Genomic DNA, 15,146 nt, shown 5'->3' with positions numbered 1-15,146 from the left:
GCTCAGGTGGTGATCCCAGGATGCTTGGGATCGAGCCCCATGTTGGGCTTCCTACTCAGTGGGGAGTCTGCTTCTCCCTCTCCCTCTGCCCCTCCCTCCTGCTCAGGCTCTCCCTCTCTCTCTCTCTCTCAAATAAATAAATAAAATCTTTAAAAATATATATATAACTATTCAGATGACCACTGTTCCTCTTTAAAGTTCTTATATTTACATGCAGCTTCCCTCATGTGTATGTTTATTCAACCAGTTTTTCCTCACTGTGTATAGGAAGTGTAAGGAAGCGACTGACATTATACAGGAGAATTGGGAGAGGTGACTTTTTCCTTACAGACGCCCTAATATAACAGCCTTGTACCCCATCACTCTATAAGCCCATTAAGGATGACGTGATATATTACAGGAAGTTCATCAATAGGTAGGGTGTGGAAGTTAAGCACATGGACTCTGAAGACAGACAAACAGACCTGGATTTAAGATTAGTAATAATAACAACTAATATTTTTGTGCTGAGTACTCCTCATATATATCAGGTATCTCTTAATCCTTATAGCAGCCCCAGAGATAAATACTCATATATTTTTTTAAAATAAACTTCAGGCCCAAGCTGGGGCTCAAATTCATAACCCTGAGATCAAGAGTCACATGTCCTACTGACTGAGCCAGTCGGGCACCCCCAACAAGTACTCATACTATTGGCCATTTTATAGGTGAAGAAACTAAGGTTAGAAAAGATAAGTAACTTGTCCAAGGTCACACGGAAAATGGCATCTGTGGTCTGAGTCCAGGGTGGCTTCCTCCAGAGCCCTCACTTTGATCAGAGTCCCAGTTTCACCGTTTATAAAATGGGTGCAGTTCTACCTACTCGGTAGGTTGTTATGTAAAAACAAAATGGGACGATGTCCATAAAGCATTTAGTGCAGTGCCTGCCATGTGATAAGTGCTCAACAAATGGTTACCTTTTTAAAAAAATTCTGCCCCCAGTCTGGTGGCACTGGTGTGCTCATCTGCACAAACCAAGGGTCAGTGTCACACAGGGGTTAGAAGCATAGACTGGGGGGCCAGACTGCCTGCTGGGTCCAAGTCCTGGCTCTTCAACTTACTAGCTGTGTGACTTTGGGCAAATTTCTTTGTGCCTAAGCTGCTTCATCCGCAAAATGGGCATAAGAATGCCTATCTTGGGGGCGCCTGGTTGGCTCGGTTGGTTAAGTGTCTGACTTCGGCTCAGGTCATGATCTTGGGGTCCTGGGATTGAGCCCCATGTCAGGCTCCTGACTTAAAGCTCAGGTCATGATCTCAGGGTCCTGGGATGGAGCCCCAAATCAGGCTCCCTGCTCAGCAGGGAGTCTGCTTCTCCTTCTTCTTCTGCCCCACCCCTCCCACCCCCCGCCAGCTCATGCCCTCTCTCTCTCTCCCCGCCCCCCCACCCTGCAGTCTCTCTCTCAAATAAATAGATAAAATCTTTAAAAAAAGAATGCCTATCTTGTACAGTATGAAGTTAGAATTAAATGAGGTTGCAATATATAAGTAATTAGCATAATACCTGATAAGTAGCACTATCTAATAGAAATATAATTAGGACTACATATAATCTTAAATTTTCTGCTAGCCACATTTTTTTAAAGAAGATAAAAAGAAACAGGTGAAATTAATGCTAATGTATTCAACCCAATATTATTACTTCAGTATGTAATCAATATAAAAAATGAGATGTTTTACTCTCTTTTTCATACTAGCTCCCTGAGATCTAGTAGATAGTTCGAACTTACACCTCAGTCAGACTAGACACATTTCAATGTTCAGATAGCCACATGTGGCTGTAAAATAGTAGCTGCTGTATTGGACAGCATAGCTCTATAGTATTAGTTATTCTTTGCAAGAATCTTACATTTCATCCTTATTTTGAGAGCAAGATGGGGTAGGGAGGAGGCGGGTATTTCTCAGCTTCACATTCAGTGTATATATAAGCCTCTCTGCCGAGGCCCCTGGAATATGTGCATTGATTTTTTTTTTAATAGCTTATAACACTAACAGTACATTTCATATTTATTGGAATGCATTCTAGAGAAGCTTTTGAAATAAAATAGACCTAGTGGAGTTTATTTGATTTCCAAATATGTATGAATTAATTCGTTTCTTCTCTAGCTGGAACATTTCTATACCAGGTATTGAAAATTTTCTGAACACAAGTGTGTTCGTAGTTTAAATTTCTGTTGTCTTCAGCAACTTCAGCCTTTTTTTTCCCTTAAGCTGAAGCTTTGTGTCCAGACTTGTCTTTTTTCCTGAAAATGCACCATGTTTTAGATAAAAGTCTTGATTTGCCGTACAAACCACAGGGTTGTTTGTTTTTTTTTTTTCAAGTGGGATCTAGTACAGGAGTAGGAAAAGGAACTTTCTTTCCTGCTATGGCTGGAGTGTTGTTGGGGTGAACGCGGTGGGAAAGCTACACCAACCAAGGCAGCAAACAGGCTCCTACCAAGGCCAGCGAGGACAATTTCAGTGCAGACGTGGGGCAGATCTGTAAATCCTGTTTTGTAGGTTAATGATGCTACCTATGAGATTCCAGACTTTTCACCAACCATTAAAGGTGTTCTTTGGGAAAACTGGCCGATGGATAAAGGCGTATTTCTTGCTTACGATGATGATAAGGTGTACACTTACGTCTTTCACAAGGACACGATACAAGGTACTTAATCACTTTTTTGTTGGTAAATAAATTTCTATGACAATGAAATTAAAGCATTCCTTTCTGATTTATGTGCTGAGGATCCACTTTTAGCATTAAGATGTCTGTTTTCCAATCTAGGATCCAAGGTCATCTTGGCTGGAGGCACCAAAGTCCCCTTCTCTCATAGACCTTTGCTGTTGTATAATGGGGAGCTAACCTGCCAGACACAGAGTGGAAAAATAAACAACATCTACCTGAGCACCCACAAGTTCCTGGATGGTTTAAAAGATGTGGGGCCTAACGAGCTGCAGCAAATGCTGACACAGACTTTAATGCTCAAAAGGTAGGACTCCAAGCACTTCTCAGGAGTTCTCATTTGCTTTTGTGATTTTAAAGGTCATATCCTATGGAAGTAGATGGAGATGATAGTATTGGCCTTGTTTGCAGGATTATTGTGAGGCTCAGACAAGATCACGGGGATGAGAATGTGTGTAAATCCTAAAGGAAGTACTGTTGTCCTAAGCCCTTCAGAACAGAGAGGTTTCTCCTCACCCAAATAGCACACTTATTGTGAAATTCTAATAAGCCTAATTTTCAACAGTATCCTAATGTCAACATAAGAAGTTTGGCTTTGCCTTGCTTGGGATTTCCTTTTTCTGCTTTTTCTTCTTACCTGTTACGGCCGCTGTGAGTCTTCCTTTGTGGCTCTGACCATGTCTTAAATGTTGCTGTTCCTCAGGGTCCCATGAGCCCCCTCTTCTCTTCTCTAATTATTCTTCCTAAATGAATCTCCTCTACTTACTTGGCTTCAGTAGCATTCATAAGAGGCTGACTCCAAAACGTGGATCTTCCACTTAAAGCTCTACTTACCACTGCCTACCAGTTGTGTGTTTGGGAGTCCATGAGCTCCTCACACTTGCTCCCTTTAAAACAACTCATCTTCCCCAGTCCCCTCTTTTCCCCCAGTACTGATCCCACGTACACACGTCCCAACACACCCACACACCAGACCCTCTTCTCCCTGCACCCTCCTCTCGCCCCATACTCTCCCGCTAACTCAGGCCCTCACTCAGAGTAACGTATAAGGTAACCACTCCCCGACTGCTCTCTCTGCTGATAGCCTCATGACAAACTCATCTATTCGCCACACTTGAAAATACCAGTCTGATCCTCTCACTCTCTGCTGGAGGTCTTTCCCCTTGGCTTGAGGAAGAAATCCCTCCTCCTCGGGGACCTCAGTATGACGTACTGGCCACTTGCTTTAATACCAGCCTCAACTATCCCTTCCTCCACTCCCTCTCTGTTCTGCTGGCTGCTTGAACGTGATACTTTTCATGGTTCTTTGCCTTGACACATACAGCTTTCTCTTCCCAGAATGCCCTTCCTCTATGTCTGTCTGTAGTAACTCTGCATTCTTCACACTCAACTGAGCCGTCTCCTGCTCCGGGATGCCTCCCCTGCACCCCCAGCCCCTGGCAGCCTGGGTTAGAGGCCTTCCTGGTGGGCTGATTGGCTCGGGGCCGTAGACACAGTGGTTTAGAGCACTTTCCTCCTCCTGCTGCGTGATGGTCTTGGGAGGTCTCTAAGCTTCACGTTTCCTCATCTGTAAGGGAGAAACGACAATATTCCTTAGTGGGTAGGGTTGTTAGGGTAATCCAGTGAGAGAATTTATGCAAAGCGTTTGGCACAGATTCACGTATTGGAAGCGCACAGTTACCTCTATCACACTGTGTCAGGATCATCCATTGACTTACTGTCTCTTCCACCTTCCCCAGTCATGACTGCCTGAAGGACAATGACTGTGTGTTTGATCTTTGTATCTTGGTTCCAAGCACAGTTTCTGGCACAAAATAGGAGCTCAGTAAATGCGCGCTGGGTGGGAAAATGCGTAGGTGACTAGATGGATAGATGTAATACATGCATTGATGTAGCATGAAAGTTTAATTGGCATTTATGGTCATGTTTTAAACCAGAGGTCAGCAACCTTTTTCTGTTATGGACCAAATGGTGAGCATATCAGGCTTTAAAAGCCATGGGATCGCTCTCATATCTACCCAAGTCGGCCATTGTAACACAAGAGCGGCCAAGACAATCCCTAAAAAAATGGACTGAGTGGCCTTGTTCCAGTCAGACTTGGGTCACAGAAGCAGACAGCTGACTGGATTTGGCTTGTCAGCCATAGTTTGCTGGCCCCTGTTTTAAATTTCCAAATCTATAGGAGTAGAGTACTGTTACTAGATTTATGTGAGAACAGAAGTAATTTTCACCTATGCGTGAAGTAAACCCAAAAATAAACAAACAAAAAGAGTTAGTTGTTAATGAGGGAGGGTGGTTACACAGATTAGATTCAGATTAGTAAAAGAAATTCAAGAAAAAATATTTTTTAAAGATTTTATTTATTTGAGAGAGAGAGAACACAAGCAGGGGGCAGAGGGAGAAGCAGGCTCCCCGTGGAGCAGGGAGGCCAATGCGGGACTTGATCCCAGAACCCTGGGATCATGACCCGAGCCGAAGGCAGAAGCTTAACCTAGACTGAGCCACCCAGGCAAGAAAAAACATTTATCTGTACAATAAAGGAAGAAAAGTTTATGTAGTTTTTCATAACTTGGAAATGATGATTACGGATGAAGAAATGTTTTGCAAAAATTAAGACCTAACATTAAATTATATATAACCTGAAAATTGCGAACTAGGGGGCAAGTAGAGCTCCCTGATTAAACTGATATATTCAAATGCTAGGTTTTCTGATGCTTGGGAAATGTGCAAGCTTCTGGACGATCACGCTGCCTGGAATGAGCTGGCCAGAGCTTGTCTCCATCACATGGAAGTGGAGTTTGCAATCCGCGTCTATCGGACCATTGGAAATGTTGGCATGGTGATGTCCTTGGAACAGATAAAGGTAGACAGCAGCTCATGAGAATTACTACATTAGGATTTAAATGGTATTTATTCAATCATTTTACGTTTCTGTGGTTAATCTTACCTAACTCAGCAAGTTAATTGATAGAACCTTACCACTTCCTACTAAGGAAAGGCTTTAAAAAAAAAAAAAAATGAAACCCTTGTATTTCTTCTCATAAAAACTGCTCTTATTTACAGGGAATAGAAGACTACAATCTTCTGGCAGGACATCTTGCCATGTTTACTAGTGATTTCAACCTGGCTCAGGACCTGTACCTTGCATCCAGCTGTCCTATTGCTGCCCTGGAGGTATGGCAACAGATAGGGTTGGGAAAATCCCCTTTGCATAGTTAACATTTCTCAGCACCGGAAACCACGTGCCTTCCGCCTCCTGGAATTCAGACATTTCAGCTGTAAGACCCCTGAGTATTCATTAACTTCAGAAATACTTTCATTCTGTGTTCTGCGGAACCATAAAAGGCATGTTATTGTAATGTTACCAAATAATTTCAAGTCTCACTGTGTCCGAAGAGAACAGATTATGTAATTTACAAAAATGCACACACATGGAAACAGCCACGGTTTATATCGAGAGCCCACATGTGCTGGGCACTTTTCTAAGCACTTGACATATTTTAACTCATTTAACCCTCACAACAATCCCAGGAGATAGTTATTTTCTCTATTGCCAAATGGGGAAACTGAGGTTACATGTATCTTTTACTTGGTGTATGAGATTCTATTCTGTGTTAAGAGGTGGACCGAAGACCTTGGTTTCCCAGAGGTGAGCATTGCAGGGGAAGGACTAGAACAGGGAGAAGGACCTAGCTCAATGCAAGGGCAAAGTGGCTATATAGAGTAGCAATTAAGAACAGGAACTTTAGCGTTTGACATGTCTGGGTTCAGATCCCAGCTCTGTGTCACCCTGGACAAGTTATTTAATTTTTCTGTGTCCTGGGTCCCATTTCTTTAAAGTAGGGGTAACAATATCTGGCCTACAGGGTTCTTGTAAAGATTTAAAAATGAGGCTAGATCTTTTGCGACAGTGCCTGATCAACAGTAAAGATGCTGGGGCGCCTGGGTGGCTCAGTCGGTTAAGCAGCTGCCTTTGACTCAGGTCATGATCCTGGGGTCCTGGGATTGAATCCTGCGTCGGGCTCCTTGCTCAGTGGGGAGTCTGCTTCTCCCTCTGCCTGCCACTCCCCCTGCTTGTGCTCTCTCTCTGACAAATAAGTAAATAAAATATTTTTTAAAAATAGTAAAGATGCAAAGTGGTAGCTATTGTCATTAACGTTACCCTACCTCAAATCAGCATTTCCACAACTACGTAGAGGAGGTGTTTTGAAAACATACTTGCTATTAGTTTTACAACCTCATTTTTTCACATTGCCCTACAGCAAATTTTCATTTTTAAATTTTAAGTGAACTGAATTAATTTTAACAAAAAAATTTAATTTTATATTATTTGCAATAATTGAGGACACCCTGAGAAATTTTCAGAATTTGAACTGGTACACATTGAAGTAGGACTATGGCTGCAATATGAAGGCAAAAATGTCACCTTAATTCTTCTGCATTTAGTTGTGAACACTTGCCGTGTGCTACCAGATTTGTAAAGGATTTCAGGTGATGACTTACCAGTGGAGAGGGGTGATTGCACCTGTCATTCCTTTAACCTCAGTTTGAAGGCTGAGGAGTTAGCTAGGTAAAGAGGTCAGAGGCACAGCCCTACCGCTCAGCTCTGCCAGGTACCAGCAGTATAACTTTGTATATAAAACTAGCCTCTCTTTGCCTCAGTTTCTGGATCTCTAAAATGGGTACAGGAAAAGTTCATTGCAAAAGGCCCAATTAGGAAAAGTAAACAAGCTAATGCCCTTGAATAGTACCTGGCAAAGAAGAGCAGTTGAAAAGTGTTAGCTGTTATTAATTCTTTACAAAGTGTGAATAAAGTGAGGAATGAACTCTAAAAGATTCTTTAGTGATTAGTTTATGTTTGGAATTGTGTGCCAGATGAAGATAAAAGACCACAGGAGCCAGGAAGAAAGACACAGTCACATTTTATATTTATGTTTGCTATTATTCGTGTTGTGATATAGCTTCAGATTTTCTCAGGAAATAAAGTCAGTTCCTTTTTTTTTTTTAAAGATTTTATTTATTTGTTTGTCAGAGAGAGAGCACAAGCAGGGGGAGTGGCTGGCAGAGGGAGAAGTGGGCTCCCCGCTGAGCAGGGAGCCTGATGTGGGACTTGATCCCAGGACCCCAAAGGCAGACGCTTAATTGACTGAGCCACCCAGGTGTTACACATCAATTCCTATAGTAAAGTATTTCTCATTTTTTTTATTATCTCCCCTCTAATAAGAAAAATTAATCTTAATTGATTGGATTGATTTTTAATTCAATTTAATTTTTTCCTATTGGTAAAAATGAAATACTAAAGAATAATATTTTGTTAGGTAGGATTGAGTTTTGGAGGACCATAAACCATTTTAATAGTAAGGTGTTTTTGCTCTCCAAGAATTAATTTTACCCTTGTGGGAGCTCTGTCACTCCCACTGAGAATGTATGCTCGAGTAATATACTATCCTTGCCAAGGTCAAGTTCCACTTTTTAAACAAAAAGCTTTTCTGATCACTTCCAGTAAAACTAGCACTGTATGGTGACTACGCAGAGTAATTTGTTCATTTGGAATTAAGGTCTCTCTCTTTCTCTTCCCGGCAGATGAGAAGGGACTTACAGCACTGGGACAGTGCCCTGCAACTGGCAAAGCGGCTGGCCCCAGACCAGATGCCGTTTATATCAAAAGAATATGCCATTCAGCTTGAATTCACGTAAGTCCTTCTCTTTATGTTTTTCAGTCAGTCGCTAACTGCTGAATATCTTCAATTCCAAACTGCCATTAATGAGAAGGCCCTCCATTGATTGAATAATTGTTTGTTAGGGGTAAAAAGCTATATTATTTGTACTTCCAAAAAAGATGTCTTTTCTCACTAGTGAAGGCTTGTCCAGGCCTTTATCCACTTTGATTTTCAGCATCAAAATTGAAGTCTGGGTGTAAGCCTTTCCTACACTCAGAGTCTGTCTAGATACTATTTTGAATCACACTTGGCCAACAACAGTTACACCTAACATTGGGGTGACGGACTGCTTTTCACAGCCTGTGTTCATGATCTTGACCTTTTTGAACACTTTGAGGATTTGCAGTGTAATTTCAAGTCATATTGAAAAAAAAACACAGAATTTGGTCTACATCTTCTGTTTGCTTAAAATTACAGTTTTTCTCTCTTTAAATTCAATTGCATATGGATAAAAATTAGGGCTGAAAGTCAAGCCAGAAGCTTTTCACAGGTGGTTATTCAGCGCTTGAGTAATAATCCTTCATGCTGCATGAATAGGCTTCACAAATCTCTCCTACCTTGGGAAACAATCTATTACAAGAGCTTTGGAGTTTTCTGGTGCTCTTCATTGCTCAACAGTCTTAATTGTGATTAGTCTTAATCGACAGACTGTAGATTTATATTTCATTGCAGGATAAAAGTGTGATTTTGAAGCATTCAAGATCCAGTTTTAAGCTCACAGGCAGCCATAGTTAGTTCTACCAATTCAAGTGAATAATTTACTTGCAAATCAAGTTCACATAGGTACGTACAATAACAACTATATCACAACGGGACAGTTTCTTTTGACATTTATTATACATTCCAATTTCAAAAATAGTGAAATGTGGAAAAGTATTGGTCTTTGAACAAAGAAAATATGGTTCTAATGGTTTTTTAAAAATATTTTTATATAGTTCTACTTTATTTTCAGCAGACTGGATTCATTGAGAGTACTGACACCCAAACTATAGCTGTAGAAATCATTCTGTCAAAAAGTAGTCTTTCATTTCTAACCATGCTACCTTATTTGAAACTTTATGTTTTGCAAATAAAAACTTTTTAGAGATTTTATTTCTTTTGTAGTCAACCTCAATTTAATTTTGTCATATATCGGCCCCTTAAAAAGTAACTCCGTAGGGACACCTGGCTGGCTCAGTTCGTAGAGCATGTGACTCTTGATCGCAGGGTTGTGAGTTCAAGTCCCATGTTGGGTGTAGAGATTATTTAAAAATAAAATCTTATTCAAAAAAAAAAAAAAGGTAACTTCGTATACTAAGAAGGGAAAATTGCAATCTTAATGTATAACCTAAAGGCCAAGGCCTCCCAGTGCCTTGGCCCTCCATCTCTATCCTGAGAGTAGTGACAGGGTCTTAGAGCACAAAACCTCTGTGCTGAAGGGAAAAGGGTCATTATATTGGGAGATGACCCACCATATCCTCTCAGAACACAGACAACCTAGTAAACCCTTGGACTGTGCCAAAGACGTTTTATTTTCTCTTTTTTGGAGGAAATCGAAGCTTTTGTAGCAAACTCAAACTTTGTCTTATTATAGTTGGATGAGCTGAGGCCAGCTGAAAGCCAATGCTTTGTTGTTGATATTTTTTTAACTTCCAACACTTTCTAGCCACCAATTCCCAAAACTTTCACTGCTATTTGGACTCTGATCTAGACACATACCCCAGTCCCCAACAATCAAGAGTTTCCTTTGTAATCATAGTAACTAGGTAGGTGGATCTCATCATCATCAAATATCCCAGTAGCCACCTGCTCTGACTTTGACCCCTAAGGCCCCAGGCCTCTACTCAATTCCACGTCTGTTTCATATGCATCCAAGACCTTGATTAGGTCAAAGCAGTCTGTCACCTGTGGGGAGGATTTAGTTCTCTAGTCTGAGAGTAGACTAATCAACTAGATCCATATGAGAGTTCCAAAATAAGATAATAATAAAATGACTAAGCTAAAATAACATAAAAATAAAGTGACTGCTCAGAAATTTTAACTTAGCCTCTCCTAATTGGGCTTGCCCAAGGAAAACCTCAGGCTCCTGTTGGAGGAACTGTTATCCCTGTTGTCAAGAAACATCCCTAGCTGTGTTGACATAATTGGGTCCAAATATTAGAAATTTCCACTTAGAAACATTGCTGACCACAAAGCCTGGGCTGTCCAAAACAAAGTTCTTAAACAGCAGAATGGCTTCTCTTCCAAAAAATTCCTTGTACACCAACAGGTGGGGAAACTGAGTGAGGCTTAGCAAGGTTGGATAACTTGCCTCAACTGGTAAGATGGAGCTCAGGTAGGTCTCAGATAATGCCATTTTCAGAGAAGATGGATCTCCAAATGGGTCTTAGCCACAAATCACAGGATTCATTCTGTCCCAGATGATCAAAACAAGATAATAAATAGGTCTTCTGGATATGAAGATCCATGTTAACATCAGTTATGGGAGTATTATTATTATTTATATTATGTATAATACTTTTTATCTCAGTAAGAACCAGGGCCGCCAATACTGTAATCCTAAGTGTTCCTTTATGTCTACGCTGATCCTTTCAATACATATTCTACTTATAAATATTGGGCCTTTGGAAAATACATTGATTTTTATGGTCACATGATTCATTCATGTGACCATGTAGTGCCCTAAAAGACATCATCAAAAGTGGCCTATTCAGAAGACACGACATTTCTCCAAAGAAGACATACAGATGGCCAACAGACACATGAAAAGGCACTCAGGGGGCGCCTGGGTGGCTCAGTCGTTAAGCGTCTGCCTTCAGCTCAGGTCATGATCCCAGGGTCCTGGGATCGAGCCCCGCATCGGGCTCCCTGCTCGGCGGGAAGCCTGCTTCTCCCTCTGTCTGCCACTCCCCCGGCTTGTGCTCTCTCTCTCGCTGTGTCTCTCTCTGTCAAATAAATAAATAAAATCTTTAAAAAAAAAGAAAAAGAAAAGGCACTCAGCATCACTCATCATCAGGGAAATGCAAATCAAAACCACAAACAGATATCACCTCACACCTGTCAGAATGGCTAAAATCAAAAACACAAGAAACAAGTTTGGTGAGGATATGGAGAAAAAGGAATCCTTGTGCACTGTTGGTGGGAATGTAAGCTGGTGCAGCCACTGTGAATGGTAGTGTGGAGGTTCCTCAAGAAGTTAAAAATAGAATTATTATATGATCCAGTAATCCCACTACTGGGTATTTACTCCAAAAAACCAAAAACACTAATTCAAAAAGATGTATGCAATCCTACATTTACTGCAGCTTTATTTACAAGAGCCAAGATATGGAAGCAACCCAAGTGTCCACTGATAGATGAATGGACAAAGAAGATGTGGTATATATATATATATATATACATACACACACACACACACACACAATGGGATAGTACTTGGCCATAAAAAAGAGTGCAGTCTTGCCATTTGCAGTAACACGGGTGGATCTAGAGGGTATAATGCTAAGTGAAATTAAGTCAGTCGGAGAAAAACAAATACTATGTGATTTTACTCATATGTGGAATTTAAGAAACAAATGAAGAAAAAAGACAAAAAACCATACTCTTAAAAATAGAGAACAAACTGGTGGTTGCCAGAGGGGAGTTGGGGGGGGGGTGAAATAGGTGAAGGGGATTAACAGTAACTTATCATTATGAGCACGGAGGAGCATATAGAATAGTTGAATCATTGTACATCTGAAACGAATATAACCTTGAATTTAAAAAATAATTTTTTAAACACAAAGGATTCCCCCCAAAAGTGGCCCATCACATTTAATGTAGCTCCCGAAAATGCCTAATATACTACAAAGTAAGTACCCTACAGTCTAGCATAATCCAGCTTTATAATTATTATTTTTTGAGAGAGACAGAGTGCGTGCTCACTCAAGTCAGTGAGGAGGCGGGGAGCAGAAGGAGAGGGAGAGAGAGAATCTTAAGCAGGCTCCATGCTCAGCTCGGATGAGCTCACAACCTAAGAGATCATGACCTGAGCCAAAATGAAGAGTCAAATGCTCAACTGACTGAGCCACCCAGGCGCCCCTATAATTATTTTTAAAGTAGCAAATAATAATGAACTGCATTTGAAAAAAACTTGTATGTTGTGTATCACATCTTTTGTGAGCTCAAGCAACTCAGTGTCAAAGATTATCTTTTAAATCTTGTATATGTAAATAAGATACATATTTATCTATTAAAATTCACTCTGATTTTTCTTTCAGGGGTGATTATGTAAATGCTTTGGCTCATTATGAGAAAGGAATAACTGGTGATCATAAGGTAACCTTGAATAAAGATATGTGTAATTATCTTTACGTTTGTTAGTTTCATTTAAAAAGCCATGGTCAGAATTGCATTTTATTTATTCAATATCTGGTAGGTGAGCTCTTTTTCAGTTTATTAACAACTTTGCAAGGATATAGTTAAATCATTTAAAAACACTTAAAAATTAAAGATGAAAATATTTTTTATCAGTCTGAAAAAGATATCTTTTCCTTTATATGCCAACTATGAGCTTCTTATTAGTGTCGGGAGTAAAATTTTTATCCCTTCCCACTTACAGGCTAACTATGATTTTCACGAGGCTTTTCCTTTCACTCTCATAAATAAAAGTTTCAATAAGCCCATATAGTAACTCGCAGGCCATAAAAGTCCATTCTCCTGCTTCCTCTGTCACATGACGATCCTGGAGAGCATGTACTTTACCCACTATTCAAGCCATTCTCCCATCCCAGAATTTTAGTTCAAGAAACCAAATTTTGCAATGAAAGTTGATGTTTTTAACATGCTGTCTTGTAAAGATTGAAAATCTTATATCCTGTTTTATAGCTAGAATTTTTATTACAGAAATAATACAATTTCATTATAGTCCATTTAAAAAATCACAACAGTGTAACACGAAACGTGAGAGTCCTACCATTCTCTCCTCTATCACACGACTCAGTGGTAACCACTGTTCATAGTTTTATATATTTCCACACAGAATCTTTTGTAAGCATACAAATATGTATGAAATGTGGGCTCTTACTAAATATGAAATCATTCATTTCCATTCATTTAGCAAAGATCAATTGAAATCCATTCTATGAAAATCAGCATTCTGCTTTCTTCATGGTTTTTCAAGTCAATACATACAAATCGATTTTAATCTTTTAAGAGTTTCTAATATTCTGTTGTTTAGATGTAGCACAGTTTTTTCATCCACTCCCTTATTGAATTATAATTGTTTTTGCTTTTTTACTATCAAAATACTGCAATGAATATTCCACCTAGTATACATGTATCTTTAACTACCTAAGATAGTATATATTAGTATAAGGTATATATATTATATATATATATATATATATATACACACACACACATATATATATAAGATAGTATAAGGATATATTCTTATAGATGGGATTTCTAGGTCATAAAATGTATGCTTTTAATTTTTTATAATGTCAAGTTGCTCTCCAAAAGAATTTATAGCAACTCATACAGCTATAGACCATATATGAAAGTGTCCATTTCCCCCCACATTTCCAACAACATCAAATGTTAACATTTTATCTCCTCTACCAATTTCATAAGCCAAAAAAAAAGGTATTTTGTGTGTATTTGATTATTAGTGAAGCTGAGCATGTTTTATTTATTGGTCAGTTGTATGTTTTTTTATGAATTCCCTGATCATATCCTTTGCTCGGGTTTTTGATATTTTCTTCGGCTACATATATTTTAGGTGTTTTTTTTTTCTTTTTTTTTAAGATTTTATTTATTTATTTGACAGAGAGAGACACAGCGAGAGAGGGAACACAAACAGGGGGAGTGGGAGAGGGAGAAGCAGGCTTCCCGCTGAGCAGGGAGTCCGATGCGGGGCTCGATCCCAGGACCCTGGGATCATGACCTGAGCTAAAGGCAGGCGCTTAACGACTGAGCCACCCAGGTGCCCCTAGGTGGTTTTTTTAAATCTGTGTTATCGAATACACTAACCACTAGCCACACATAGCTATTTAAATTATTGAAAATTAAATAAAATTTAAAATTCAGTTTCTCTGTCACACTGGCCATATTTCAACTGCTCAAGAGCCACTTGTGACTATTAGCTACCATGTTGGACCAGGCAAATATAGAACATTTCCATCATCACAGAATGTTCCATTAGACATGCTGTCACATAAAATGCAATCTGACATTCTATTTCACTAGTACGGATTAGTTACTTGAAAAGTTCTTTAGTTATCTTTAATGAATTAAACAATTTTACATAAAGTTTTTAATGTTTAATCATGTCTAGTGGAGAAATCTTCAATTTGTTAAATGTTTTTTTTTCCTTAATTTTGTTCATAGTATTATGCTGTGTATCAAGTATATTACTTCTCACATAAAATTTTATACCAAGAAGAAATACAAAGATATACAAGGCATTATAACAGGGAGTAGTAAAAATGTGTTCTTAAGCATAAAAGATATAGACTTCTTTTTTTTTTTTTTTAGATTTTATTTAAATTCAAGTTAGTTAACATATAGTGTATTATTAGTTTCAGGGGAAGAATTTAGTGAATAATCAGTTGCATATAACACCCGGTGTTCATTACATCAAGTGCCTTCCTTAATGCCCATCACCAACTACCCCATCCCCCACCCAATTCCCCTCCTGCAACCCTCAGTTTGTTCCCTATAGTCTCTTACGGTTTACCTCCCTCTCTGCTTTTATCTTATTT

The 15,146-nt window shown here is 39.4% G+C and overlaps 1 protein-coding gene across 1 annotated transcript in view; it reads left to right on the top strand.

The window, feature by feature from the left end:
* WDR19 (WD repeat domain 19) overlaps window positions 1–15,146 on the top strand; it is a 98,555-nt gene that overhangs the window by 46,974 nt on the left and 36,435 nt on the right. Inside the window, exons 16-21 of the mRNA XM_021701610.1 lie at window positions 2,536–2,683; window positions 2,804–3,008; window positions 5,405–5,564; window positions 5,765–5,875; window positions 8,285–8,394; window positions 12,660–12,717. Coding sequence (XP_021557285.1) covers window positions 2,536–2,683; window positions 2,804–3,008; window positions 5,405–5,564; window positions 5,765–5,875; window positions 8,285–8,394; window positions 12,660–12,717 — 792 coding nt within the window. The remainder of the gene's footprint in view (window positions 1–2,535; window positions 2,684–2,803; window positions 3,009–5,404; window positions 5,565–5,764; window positions 5,876–8,284; window positions 8,395–12,659; window positions 12,718–15,146) is intronic.

The sequence above is a fragment of the Neomonachus schauinslandi genome, chromosome 2, assembly GCF_002201575.2.
Source record: "Neomonachus schauinslandi chromosome 2, ASM220157v2, whole genome shotgun sequence".
Lineage (NCBI taxonomy): Eukaryota > Metazoa > Chordata > Mammalia > Carnivora > Phocidae > Neomonachus > Neomonachus schauinslandi.
This window is presented reverse-complemented; position numbering and strand designations above follow the sequence as displayed.